Below are 13,950 nucleotides of genomic sequence, written 5' to 3' on the forward strand. Positions count from 1 at the left end.
TACTACTCTCTGAGACACTATTTCCAGCTATTTTCCCTATCTTTATTCACACTGTAGTGAGATCTTATGTGGTGGAAAGTTAGGTATGTACAGTTATACATACAATATGGTGCAATTTCTGTACTCAGATGCACATTCATTTCTTCAGTTCACTTTGTGACATGGTGTACAGTCCCTTTGGACCTCAGTTGGAGAACTCAAAAGGGACAAAAGCACTCTGCCTTTATTTTGACACAGAAAAAAACCTCCCATCTATCTTTTAAATAGTATAGGACAACAGTGGTGATCTAGGCAACCAGCTGCCCTCCCCAGGGAATCTATGTGGATTGGGTTTGGTGAGTAAGGGCTTTCTGGTACCTGGAAGGAAACTCCTGTATAGTGAGTAGGTAGGAATTATTTTCTTCTCATCTTGAATTGGACTGAGGAAAAGTAGTCATGTTTCTGCTTGACATCGTTAGTCTGAACAGGTGAACTATATTACAACTAACTCAGCACCAAATATAAACACCTGGGTCCAGATCCACAAAGGGACATAGATATGCAATGCTTGGTGTTGTGGCATTTTACTTTTAGGTGCCTAAAAAAATCACAGGAACAACACTGCAAGCCACAAAGTCTGAATGAGCTGCCTAAGGTCCCTATACAATCAATGGGGAGAGACAAGTGCCTTAGAAGGGGATTCACAAAAGCTATGGCGCTAGGTGGGGAGCTGCCTAAGCTAGGCAATGGGAGATGCCGGGTGACAGTCCCATCCTTCTCATGGAGATAGGCACCTAAAGCCAGGCTGTATGCAGGTGCCTTTTCCTGATTATTTAAATATTTATGCTCAGTGGAACAGTTATTCAGAGAAGAGAGAGAGAGCTTCTATTGTCCAATGGTTAGACCACCCACCTGGGACATGGAAGAGCCAGGGTCCAGTTCCCCTATTCCAATCACTCTTTCACTATTTAACTGCAGTGGAACAGCTTCAACAGGATTGTATCAGATTATCCAGTACCTCAGTGGTTTGAGCATTTTCCTGAAATGTGGGAGAGCCCTGTTCAAATCCTTTCTCCCCATCCTGATGGGGAAGAAGGAACTGGATCTAAGTCACTCAGGAGAATGTTCTAATCAGTAGACTAAAAGTGGGGGGCTGTTCTACCTCCTCTGGTGGCTAGACTTTGATTAGGACCTGACCCAGTAGGCAGTCTCTGAGCACACCTGTGATGCTGACAGACCAGGTGCCCCAGTGGAACACTGATGAATGTATAGCTCTAAACCAGTCTGGCTCACCTGTGTGTTAGTATTATTAAAATAGGTATTAAATTTATAAAAATGTGTTTAGACTTTATAAAATGCTTGTAGGGAGCTGCATGAATTAATCTCACTTAATATAACTTTATAAGATGGGGTACAGATGTTAAGTGTTTGCACTGTAAACCTCTGTAACTTGTATAACTCATTAAACAGGAAAGAACCATTAAATGTAAAATCCTGGTTTCCTATAGAAGGTGCTAGGTTCTGCACACATGGCCCATTGAAACCAAGTGAACCATTGTGAAACATCAAAGGACAAAAACTTTGTTGATTGACCCGCACACGCATGCCCTTGAAGCAGAGTTGTCAACTTTCATGGGCTAAATAAGCACCCCCGACTTTCACAATAAGCCAAAAATCAAGTTGATCCCATTTCAAAACAATGCTAAACAAGCCAATTCCTAAGAACCCCAATACTTTACGTTACTAGATATTCCCCCCAGCGTGCAGTGTGGGACTGTGGTTGGCGCACTGTGCACCCCTGACTCTCTCCCCTCCTTGCTGGGAGCTGATAAAAAAAAAAGCAACAAGCCAAAAACTAGCCAACAAGCAACTCACAAGCCAATTAAGCGAAAAACAAGCCAAATTTCTGCGTTTTTTTCCATGGGTTTGGCATGTCTGCCATGAAGATGTGCACGACGACTTGTCCCATCAGTTTGAATTCTGGGGGAAGGGAATAAAAATCCCTGATCAGAAGAGACTGGATTGCCCTATGCTGCTTGAACTCTTAGGGGTGAAAATTTCTAAGCATGAGCAAGAGTTCCCCGGTGCTTGGCTGGGGTTAGCCCTAGAGGACTTATAGCATTTGCATATTACAGCAGCTTCTATTACCTTTTGAGACTTAACACTGTAGCTCATTTGTCTATGTATGTTTACCTGCTTTAACTCTGGAAGTAACTCTCACTTATTGTTCTTAGTTAATAAATCTTTAGATAGCTTTTCTTATAGGATTGGTTTCAAGCATTGTCTTTGGTATAGGATCTAAGGTGCAGTTGACCTGGGCTAAGTGACTCATCCTTTGGGACTGGGAGTAACCTGAATATTATTGTGATTTTTGGTGTGAGGGACCATCTGTCACAAAGGCAAGCTTGCCTGGGTGGCAAGGTAGTCCTCTTGGGTACTCCAATATGTCTGTGACTTCATGTTAAGGCTGTTATAGGGCTTGAGGAGTTCACGCTGGATACTTGGTTGATGAAACCTAAGTATAAAACACACAACCAGTTTGGGGTTTGTGCTCTATTCCTTAAGAGTCTGCCCTGAGGTTGGTTTTTCATGGTATTCAGGCCCCACATGGAAGATAGGCAAGCAAACACCTGGCTTCCCCCAGTTTGTTGATTGCTCTGGAGCTTACGCGTCCAGATGCCTGGAGTGAGACAACAGTCAGCATTCTCAGAGACAGAAATGTAGGCACCTAAGAAACTCTTTACTGCAAAAACTTAGGTGCCAAGTAAATTTAGGTGCCTATAGGGTTTGGCAGGAGTTTTGTGGATCACAAAACTCTTAAACTGGGATTTAGGCACCTAAACCTCAGATTTAGGTGCTTAAATCTGGGGTTTAGCTATCTAAGTACCCTTGTGGATCCCACCCCTGGAACCTGATTCTCATTATTTTTTTACCTCTACTTGTGTAGTCATTTACATTGTGGCAAAGTGAGTGTAAAAGCGACTCCTATGATTTTTGCAGCTTTTTATACCCAGTTGCATAGATGTAAATGATTACAAAAGGTGAAAAGTGGTGGAGAATACGCCCCTTGTTTTTACTCAGGCCTGGTCTACATAGTTTGAGCAGCTGGATTAGAAAGTAGCGGATGTTGATTAGATGTATTGTTACCTAAGTGGTTTGTTTTTCTTCGGTTAAATAATTGTTAACTGTATAAAGGGGAATATGGCTTTCTGACTCTTAGCCATGATGATTTTATTTTGAGTCACTAAAGAAAAAAATCTAAATCTCAGGAAGGGAATTTTTTCTTTTAACAAAGAATAACACTTGTGTATCTCTAATAACAATGACCTGAACTTTCTGTTCACTTCATGAGGAAATGTACCTGATTGTCCAAACCAACGGGCAGAACTTAGTTTGGAATATTTCAATGGTAGCTTGACAAAAGAAGTAATTGTTGTACTGTATACTTCATTTCCATTTCCTCTATTGTTATAACATTGTGCATAAGCAGTAAAACTGATGGTCACATTGAATGATTGTGATTAAGATACTGCATACGAATTTTTAAAAATGTACAAGCTGTTGTGCTTTAGCAGTCAGCCAAAAAATGCTACTTACAAAATGCTCATTGGACAAGCAGCAGCTTCCCTACAAAAACAAAAAATGGGCCTTTTATACAATCAATTTTAGAATGTTAGATGCTCTAAAAACCAGATCCTGATCCTGCAAACACTTGTGTACCTGACTTCATTAGGTCTATTCACATACTCAGAGTTAAGCACCTGTATAAAATGTCTGCAGGATCAGTGCCCTGGAGCAGTAGTTAGAAATAATTTAAATTCTATGAGACTAAGTGGATGTAACAGTTTCTTAAAAAGACTTAAGGATATTGATCAGAGAGAAATCTTTGCAATCATTGAATACAGGCAGTGGAACTGGAACAAATTTTATAGTGAGGATGCTGAAAACCATTGAACAAGACCTCCTCAAGCCATGGGTGTGCTGCCAAACCCCTTGTTTACATTGGCCTCATTAACACTACAAAAGTGACTTCCACTCCTTTTCCTCAACTGTTGCCTACTTCTAACTTAAATTGAATTGGCTCATTAGCAATGACCCCCCACTTGCTAAGGCAACTCCTATCTTTTCATATGCTGTGTATTTCTACCTCCCTACTGTATGCTCCACTCCATGCATCTGATGAAGTGGGTTTTAGCCCAGGAAAGCTTATACCCAAATAAATTTGTTTGTCTCTAAGGTGCCACAAGGATTCCTCATTGTTTTTACCCCTAGTTCCAGCACCCTTGAATACAGGTATGAAATGGCTGTGTTTGGGTAGCCAATTAATAATTTTGTTATACTTCTGAATTTATAGGTAGTTTCTTTGAGCCTATCTAGTTCTATGAATATCCTCACCTATCTCCTTTTAATATTTACCCCTGCCTATGCATGTGTGTAATATCACCTGTGATAGAGGGGTGAAGAGTAATATTTAAGGGGCAGAAGCATGTAAAAGAGGGGGCTGGGAGCATATGGAAAGACATACAGAGGGGACATGCACGACTTTGGGCGGCCTCCGCTGCTTCTTGCAGGGGAACACAGAACTGTCCCGACGCTCCAGGGAGCAGCAATACTTTCCGAGGGCCACGTGTGCTGTGCAAGGGGGTAGCTATTGCAGCACTTGGGCAGGCGAGGGCGCTGGCGCCTGCATGAGAAGGAGGTCCCTTCAGAAGGGGCGGCCCTAGTCACAGAGCCGAGTACGCTCGTTCTGTGGCCGTAAAAGGGGGCGGGGTGGCACTCACCTCACGTCCCGCTCGCGCACTGCATGCCGGGAGGTGTAGTCCCGCCCTGTCGTCTTCCGGGACCCGCCGGTGCCCTTCGGGAGAGCGACATTGGGGTCACGTGAGGGGTTTGTTGACTTCCTCGAGGGGGCGGGAGGTCCTGGTAACGGCGTCGTCAGGCCGGGCCCCGGGCGGAGGTGATGGGAGCCCGGAGGAGCCCGAGTAGAGACCGCGGCGGCCGCTGCTGCTTCCTCTTCGCCGCCGCCCGCCAGTGACCGGAGCCGAGCGGAAACCCCCCGGCAGGTCAGCTCCGGCCCCTCCCTAGAGGGGATGGGGCGGATGGGCCGGGGTGGGGGGAGGGGAGAGCGGTGACAAGCGCCCTCGGCCGGTGGCTCGGGCTGACGTGGAGCCGCAACCCCCGACAGCTCGACGCTCACAGCGGCCTGCTGCGGGCGCGCCTCTGCGCCCACGCGCTCCCTCCCCGCCCCGCTGCCTGCTCCGGGGCTTGTCCGCATTGGGACGGTTCCTGTCTCTCCTGCGGAGGCGATGCGGGGCGCCGTGCCCTGGTCCGCGCGGACCGCACAGTCACGGGCAGCGGCGTCTGTGCCGGCCAGGTGGCCCCGGGCCCCCCCAGGGAAGTTACCTTTAAATCCACCCAGTGAGTATTTTACGTTCTCTCCTGCAGAGAGGAAGCTGGCAGGGTGACGGGAAAGGGGCAGCGAACAGGCTGCTGTGGTGCCCCGGAGCTGGGTAGGAGTCTGGGGATTATGCAGAAAAAGTAGCTGCACCGGAATGGCACCAGGAACCTGCAGATGAAGCCTTTTCAGATGAGGATGCATGACGCTCACAATTCCATAACATAGGCAGTGAAAGGGAGAAACTGTTCAGGGGGAGAAAAATGTTATCAAATACCATGAAGTCCTACAATGCACACCCAAATACAACTGTTCTGGGCGCATTATAAACGCGGGTTAATACTCATAAGTGTAGAGAAATGTGTATTGTAATGGGCTTGTAAAATTCACTTGCAAGTGGGGAATGAGCATGTGTGAAGGATTGGGGGGAGAGGGGTGTAATTTGTCTGATTGTGCAGAATTTAAATGTTCTGATAAACTACGTGTTTGGTCCTTCTAGCTGCCAAGATAACCACCTAAATGTGAGCTTCTGCTATGTGTGGTTCTGAGTCTGCAGATAGACCTCTCCAGCTTCTCCACTGATTCTCCTAACTCTTTCCCAGCAGCAGCAAAATTAAATTAACAGGGATGTCTGATATCTTTGCTGCCCTTCAGAATCCTGTGAGCTGGGATGAAACTGAAAAGAATCATGTCTATGTCACTGCTAACATTTGGGGAAAGGTATAAGCAGTAGCAGCCAAGGCAGGCACTGGAGTTATTCTCTGAGGAGGAATAATGGAGACTTGGGAGACTAGAAGCCCAGCTCCCACATGGAGATCATTTGCAATATAGTGTGAGATCAAAACTTTTAATGGAAATTGGTGAGGGAATCTTCTGTTTTTTCACTAATATCACATCTATGTGACGTAATGTGCAGAAAAGAGAGAAAGGATAGTTTTTTGTTCAATGTTCAGATCTGATGGTGGGGAAGTGGAACCCTTTGTTAAAAGGGAAGTCTAGTCTAAGCACAGGATTAGGAACCAGAAACTTAAAAAAAAAAAAAATTAATTCTGACTGCCATGTGAATCCTCTGTGCCCTTGAGCAACTTGCTTAATCTCTGTTTCAATTTCCCCATCTATAAAATGTGTATTACACTTAACTACTTCACATGGTGTTGATGATTGTGCAATGTTTATAAAGACCTTTGAACAAGAAAAGAGTAAGAGCCAGGTTTTATTATTAAACAAAGGGGAAATGATTATGTCCTAAAACAAGTAACGTGTTAAATCTCAAAAGCCGTTTATTACTCTTTAATATGAATTATAGAACAACAACAAATGCTTTCTATAAGCCAACAGTAAATCTAGGGAGGCACATGATCTATTGGTGTATACAGGCAACATTTTAGTGTCATGTACTCTTAGAAATATTTGGTTTAATTACTTGTAAGAGGGGAGAACAGTAAAATAGGATTATGTTTTTAGACACAGACTTATTTGGGATATACAGAAGGCCCTACCAAACTGAGGTCAGTTTCATGGTCATAGGATTTTAAAAATTTAAATCTGAAATTTCACTGTTATAATTGTAGGGGCCCTGACCCAAAAAGGAGTTGCGGGGAGGGTGGGTCGCAAAGTTATTGTAGGGGAGATTGTAGTACTTACTTCTTTGCAGCTGCTGGTGGCAGTGCTGTCTTCAGAGCTGAGCAGCTGGAGAGCAGCAGCTGCTGACCAGGATCCCAGCTCTGAAGGCAGAGCCACCACCAGCAGCAGTGCAGAAGGAAGGATGGCATGGCTTGGTATTGCCACCCTTACTTTTGCACTGCTGCTAGTGGGGTGCTGCCTGCTAGTGGGACACAGTTGGGTGCCCGGCCAACAGCCCTCACTCTCCTGTCCCCCAAGCTCTGAAGGCAGTACAGAAGTAAGGGTGGCAATATCACCCCCCCTAAAATAACCTTGTGGACCCCCCCCCCCCCGCAACTCCCTTTTGGGTCAGAACCCCCTGTTTGAGAAATGCTGGTCTCCCCCTCTCCCCCCCCCCCCGTGAAATCTATACAGAATAGGGTAAAAGTACACAAAAGACTAGATTTCACGGGGGGAGGACACACACCAGATTTCACGGTCTGTTTTGCGTTTTTTATGGCCGTGAATTTCGTAGGGCCCTAGATATACAGTAACACTTCTATTTTGTTTGCTTTGTCTTATATCTGGAAGTAAGAGTAAAAAATCAAGTATTAACATTTAATCACTTTTTTCATGAAATAACACCATTCTGAAAACTGATATAAACTGCATAAATCTGTGCCATGGCCAAATAAAAGTAATGCATTGTATCTTATTTTAATGAGATATAGCAGATGAACAAAAGGAGAATCAACACCATCTGACCAATTAGCTCTGCAAAGCAAGAGCAAGCGCTCGATAGTCCATGGACTGTAGTTTGAGAACTCCTGACTTGTGAAATAATACGTATATTAAATTTCAGGAAACATTTTTGTGACTATCGCCTATTCATAGATCATAAATCTATCTAATTGCCTCAAAAATAGTATTTGAGAAACTGGACTAACATAAGAACAGCCATGCTGGGTCAGACCAATGGTCCATCTAGCCTAATGTCCTGTCTTCGGACAGTAGCCACAGAAGCCACAGTGCTTCAGAGGGAATGAACAGAACAGGCAGTCATCAAGTGTTCCAGCCCTGTTGTCCACATTCCAGTTTCTGGTAGTCAGAGGCTAGGGATACCCAGAGCATGGGATTGCATCCCTGGCCAACTTGACTAACAGCCATTGATGGACCTATCCTCCATCCTCCTGCTTATCTAATTCTTTTTTGAATCTAGGTATACTTTTGGCCTTCACACCATCCCCTGGCATCAAGTTCCACAGGTTGACTGTGTTGTGTGAAGAATTGCTTTCTTTTGTTGGTTTTAAACCTGCTGCCTATTACTTTAAATGATTCTTGTTATATGAAGGAGCAAATAACACACATTCATTTTCTCTCCACCTTTCATGATTTTTTTTTTTGACCTCTATCATATCTCCCCTTAGTTGTCTCTTTTCCAAGCTGAAAGTCCCAGTTTTTTTAATCTTTCCTCATATGGAAGCTGTTTCATATCCTTAATCATTTTTGTTGCCCTTTTTTGTACCTTGTCCATTTCTAATGTATCTTTTTCTTTTTTGAGATAGAGCAACCAGAACTGTATGCAGTACTCAAAGTGGCAGTACTCAAGGTGTGGGTGATTTGTGATTCATTTCACTAATACTACTGTTCAATTAGATCATTATACTTGTAGTGGAAAGACTTTTTATATGTATACCTAATCTCTGTCGTCTTTGCTCATTACTCTTTAAAAATTTCCTTTCCTTCCTTTCTATGCCATTTAGGGCAGGTTTCTAATTTTTCTCTCACTACTTTATCTCCAGCCCAACTGTTTTCATGAAAATGAAGCAGCCTCAGAGCAGAGATTCGGTTTCATTTTGAGAGACACAACTCCTCTGCCCCTTCATTGTGCTGTTTCAGCAATAGCCTTTATAACATAGCTAATTGTGTACTGTGTAAAGGACAGATTTTGGCCTTGTATATGTTTATAGTTCCCATCTTCTTTAGTAAGAGTTTAACGTATTAGCTGAAAGTAGAACTCGGTCTCAAATTTTTTCCTTCTGTCAGTTATTTTAGAAGTTTTCACATAGTGTAGACCTAAATTAATAAACAGTTGATCTTGTTAACTGTGAATATTCTGATATCTTTCATAGTGTTAGTATATTCCTTAATTGTGATTCCTTCCCCATCTCACACTACCATATACTACAGCTTGGAACATAAACTGGGTACAGTGCACTTCTTGGCCAGCTGACAGCTGTTTAATATAAAATGAATAATTGATTTCAGTATCATTTTTATTGGGCAGGAATGCATATCACACACAACTTCACAGTAGGCACCTTTGTTGACAGTTTGAGTAAAGAGAGATTCTCAGTGAGCACAGAAACTGACCTACATTTGCAATTAAAAGAATCACATTATGGCCATTGCTAGTCTATATCTAAACACTTTTTTTTTTTTCTTTGCCTCTTTGCCTACAATTTGTTACTTGCTTTTTGCATCTTTTCTTAAGTTAGATTGTAAGCTGCTTGGGGCAGTGACCACATCTTCCTGTGTGTGTGTGTGGTTTTTTAACAATGCTTAGAAAATTGAAGCAATAAGTATATCTTAAGAAGGTGGCTCCTTTGAGATTTCAGGGAGGCTTACGCTACCACTGTCAGTAGTGTGTCTGTTCAGTGGATAAAGAGGAATTTAGTTTTTGTGGGTATCCTGCTAATTTTCAAAATCAGAAAACTCACTGCAGGAAGTTGCTCTGTTACAGAATCTTTGGGAGATGATATTTTATTAGGTGTATGTATGGTTTATGAATCATTGTGGGTCACGTTTGTATGCGCTTCATCGCGGGAGGATTTCCACAGCTCCTCTAAGAAGTGAAAACAGTAGGGGATGATTAAGGCAAATGACTCAAGTTAGAATACCTTGAGAGAGGTACTGCCTCCTGGGGAGGCTCCCCTATTCTACTTCAAAGTGGATTCTGCAGAGACCAACAGACAAAGGACTTTTGAATAAATAGCCCAATGTTAAACTGACTAAAGGCTTTCTTCCTGATCCAGCAAATAGAAAAGGCCTTCTGTCCAACAGGGTCCCCAACCTTTGTGGAAGGGTTAGAAAGATTTTGGCTTACTGGGGCCCCATAAGACTGATGGATGACACACTGGTAAGCTGTTAGCCTGTGTACAGGGATGTTTTACAGAGACAACATAAAAAGCTGTAATGCTTTACCTGAAGAATAAATGTGCTTGCTTAAGAAGAGCTCTGTTGTAACTGCTAGTAATTTCTCCGTTAGTCACTCTCAGAGAAAAGTCAAAGCACAGGCACCAGCCTTTTTAGGCAGACTGGCTTGCTTGGGATCTCACAGTGTAATCCAGGGGGCTGTGCAGTCTTAAAACGCCTGGTCAGGAGGTAGTGAGACATGAGTTTCCATCTAGGAGAGTTGAAAGCTAGGAGCTGGAAACCTTTGAGTGCCCTGGAGAGGCCACAGATGGGAAAATACAGGTGCAGTTACCCTGAAACTGTGACACTCGCTTTGTTTCCTTACCTGTCTTGTTTAAAGAAAAAAAAAAAAAAGGTGCCTGCAGAGCTCTCATGTGCAGTGTATGCAAATATTTCAAGAGTGCAACAGTAGATTACGAATCAAAGTCCAACTTTAAATCACTTGATTTCATCTATCTAGATGTATTATGTGGATTTTTTAGAATTCTTAAACAGATTTCATTAGACCAAATTTAGTTTTCTATTTATGTAGCTTACTACCCATTTGCTAATTTTGAAAATGGAGTCAATCTGCTATCTTGGTTCTGTTTCCAGTTCATGTGACTGAGCACTGTGATGTTGTCACATTAATGTGTAAGTTTGGAACCTCACTTGTGCTGCTTCCTTTCACAGTGTAAAGGATCAGTGTCTTTTATGATGCAGAGATGTAGTTAAATATACCTTGTGTTAATTGAGATATTATAAATTAGGTTTTTAATGTTTTTTGCTTTAATTTCATGCAATGTATATGTTGAAGCAGTCTCCTAACTCTAACTTTCTATCCCTTAGTACCTACAAGCTCTTAATCTCCAGTCAAACAGGGCACTGTTATACTTCTTTCCGCCAGTGTGCCCTTGTGAATTTCTCTTAGAAACAAACTATCTAAAAATCACATCTGTCCTCCTGAACTTCCTCCTCTACTCATCACCCTCTCACCAGTTTTCCTCCCCATAATGATCTTCTGATAAACTCCCCACCCCCATCCCTTAAGGGGATGAAGCTGAGGGAGTTAGAGTTGGCCATCCTAACACCTTGAGAAATGAGGGAGAAGTGCCTGTTTGAGTTCCTCTAACTTGGCATAAGCAGGATCTTTCTCATGAATGGATTGTCTTCATCTGCCATGTAGAACCAGCTAAAACAGTCCATACCAGATCAGTTTTTGTAGCTGTGATGGTCCCAGGATATTAGAGGGCAAGGTGGTGTGACAAAGTTCCTCCTCTGCCTTGGTGGGTCCTGCGCTTATTGGTGGATTTGCTCGCCTCACAGGTTCACAGCAGCCCTCAGTTTGGCCACTTTTGTGGCTCAAATCTGCCATTCACTCAGTTAGCCTCATCACTGGCCAGCATGGGGAAAAGGAAGAAGAACAACCCCCGCAGTCTCTGCTGATCCACCTAGTAGATCGGGGAACAGGCCAGAGACCTTCCCCTAAGGTGGAACCCACAGTCCAGGTCAACTCCTCCAGTATCAAGTAGGGAGTTGGGGGGATGGGGGAGAACCTGGGCCCGCCCTCTACTCCGGGTTCCAGCCCAGGGCCCTGTAGATTGCAGCTGTCTACAGTGGCTCCTGTAACAGCTGCGTGACAGCTACAACTCCCTGGGCTACTTCCCCACGGCCTCCTCCCAACACCTTTTTTATTCTCACCACAGGACCTTCCTCCAGATGTCTGGTAATGCTTGTACTTCTCAATCTTCCAGTAGTACACCTTCTCACTCTCAGCGTCTTGCTCCCAGCACCTTGCATGCACACCACAAACTGAAGTGAGTTCTTTTTTAAAACTCGGGTGCTCTGATTAGCCTGCCTGTCTTAATTGATTCTGGAAAGTTCCTGATTGTTCTGGAACCTTCCCTGTTACTTTACTCAGGGAAAAGGGACCTACTTAACCTGGAGCTAATATATCTGCCTTCTATCACTCTGCCGCCTCGACGAGTAGGGTCCTGCCACCGGGCCAGCTCTGTATTTATTAGTGTCCTCTCCTGGGGGCTCCCCTCCCCCTCTGCAGCTTGGGCCAGGGCTGCCCCCCTTCCTGGGCAGAGGGCTAGCAGGGTGCCCTGGCCCCCTTCCATCCAGGCCCCTGCTCTGCCCTCCCTGCTGGGGCACACGGCAGAGCTGCCCGGGCCAGTGCCTGCAGCCTGTTGTGCCCCAATAAAGGGCTAGTGTATGGGGGGGGGGGGGAATATCACTCCCCTGTCACAGTGGGTGAAGTAATATCTCTTAGTGGACCAGCTTCTGTTGGTGAGAGAGAGACACAGAAGCTTTCAAGCCTATACAGAGCTCTTCTTCAGGTCTTCCCCCCCTCCCCTTACTAACAGAAGTTGGTCCAATAAAAGATAATACCTCACCCATGTGGTCATTATCAGATCTGACTGTAGTGGTGGTTGCATGTGCAACCAAGCTGATGTTAATTTAAAAAATATATTACATGTAACCTTTCCCCAAAAAACTGGAGTCTAAGCTGGCTGTCCTGTAACTCTCTGGTGTTTGTGGCTTGGACTTCTAAAGATCATTTCTTCCAGAGTTTAATGATTCTGTAATTTTAGGAAGGATGTATTGTATTCCTACATTAGGCAGGGATTCAATCATTTCATTAAGTGTAAAATTCCACTTGACTAACAAGAGAAGGACAGCTGTGCTTCCATATAATGGTTAAAGACAAAGCACCAGACTAGCTGTATGAGGTACCATGTTGCCAGAAGAATCTAGTGTAGGATTTTGAGAATATTTTTTTTAAATTAAAGATCTTTTGAAACATAAATTTTTAGTGCAGTAAAAAGACTCTCGATGTGCGCGGAAGAAATGTACAGTTCCTGAATTTATAAAGCAGCATTTGTACATGTTATGTCTCTTATTAGGCTGGAAAGTCACGTCATAAACTTTTTGAAAGAGAGCCCAAAGATAACCATAAGATTTCTTTTGCTAAGAGAATAGCTTGAGAATACATATAGGACATGACTGTCATGCTGTCCGGAGTGGCTCTCTGTGAGTGACTATCTCAGGGCAAAAAGAAAAAGAGTACTTGTGGCACCTTAGAGACTAACAAATTGGCAGATATGAGCATAAGCTTTCGTGAGCTACAGCTCACTTCATCGGATGCATTCAGTGGAAAATACAATAGGGAGATTTATATACACAGACAACATGAAACAATGGGTGTTACCATACACACTGTAAGGAGAGTGATCAGGTAAGGTGAGCTATTACCAGCAGGAGAGCAGGGGCCAGACTGTCAGAAAACAATAGCAAACAACCCAAACTGGTGGTATGTTCTATAATTAGATTTCACCAAGCCAGTAACATATCTGAACTCCTGGGTCACTTTACCAGTCTTACTGTGGAGTCACAGTCTCCCTTAGCTTCTCCAGGCTGTCTTGCCACCCAGAGAAACAGAACTTTGTGATAAAAGAAAAGGAGTACTTGTGCACCTAGGTAATTTAAACCTAAAATCGCACCACATCAGGTTTATCCCAGTCCCAAAAGACCAGCCACTTGCCCCAAATCAATTGATATTGCAGCTCTTACAGCGAAGACAATGCTGGCAGCCAGTTCTTTAATAAACTAATTAAAAGTTTATTAGCTAAGAAAAAAGAGTGTGTTTGAGAGGTTAAAGCAGGTAAAATATAATCGGTAAACCACTGTTTATAACTCCAAATGGTGGTAGTGATGTAATTGTTAGTTTCCCAAAAGTCTTTTCCACGGTTACCCAGAATAATTTTGGGGCTCTCTCCATCTTCTCATTCAGTTAT

General features: G+C 43.6%; 2 protein-coding genes across 9 annotated transcripts in view; one reads left to right on the plus strand and one right to left on the minus strand.

Annotated features, from left to right (window-relative positions):
- Nucleotides 1-5,254, minus strand: part of ZCWPW2 (zinc finger CW-type and PWWP domain containing 2) — a 134,655-nt gene extending 129,401 nt beyond the window's left edge. The window contains exons 1-2 of the mRNA XM_073329663.1: nt 4,761-5,254; nt 3,341-3,441 (exon numbers count right to left, since the gene is read on the minus strand). Of these exons, the coding sequence (XP_073185764.1) occupies nt 3,341-3,441; nt 4,761-5,254 (595 nt within the window). The remainder of the gene's footprint in view (nt 1-3,340; nt 3,442-4,760) is intronic.
- The window catches only part of AZI2 (5-azacytidine induced 2), a 45,943-nt gene continuing 36,791 nt past the window's right edge, over nt 4,799-13,950 (plus strand). Inside the window, exons 1-3 of one of the 8 annotated variants that reach the window (XM_073333388.1) lie at nt 4,799-5,042; nt 8,542-8,585; nt 11,857-11,967. Coding sequence is in view for 2 of the 8 variants with exons in the window: in XM_073333395.1 (XP_073189496.1) it covers nt 5,286-5,397 (112 nt within the window). In the remaining 6 variants the exon portion in view is untranslated. The other 7 variants (XM_073333389.1, XM_073333391.1, XM_073333392.1 and 4 more) reach the window with 7 other exon arrangements.

The sequence above is a fragment of the Lepidochelys kempii genome, chromosome 2, assembly GCF_965140265.1.
Source record: "Lepidochelys kempii isolate rLepKem1 chromosome 2, rLepKem1.hap2, whole genome shotgun sequence".
NCBI lineage: Eukaryota > Metazoa > Chordata > Testudines > Cheloniidae > Lepidochelys > Lepidochelys kempii.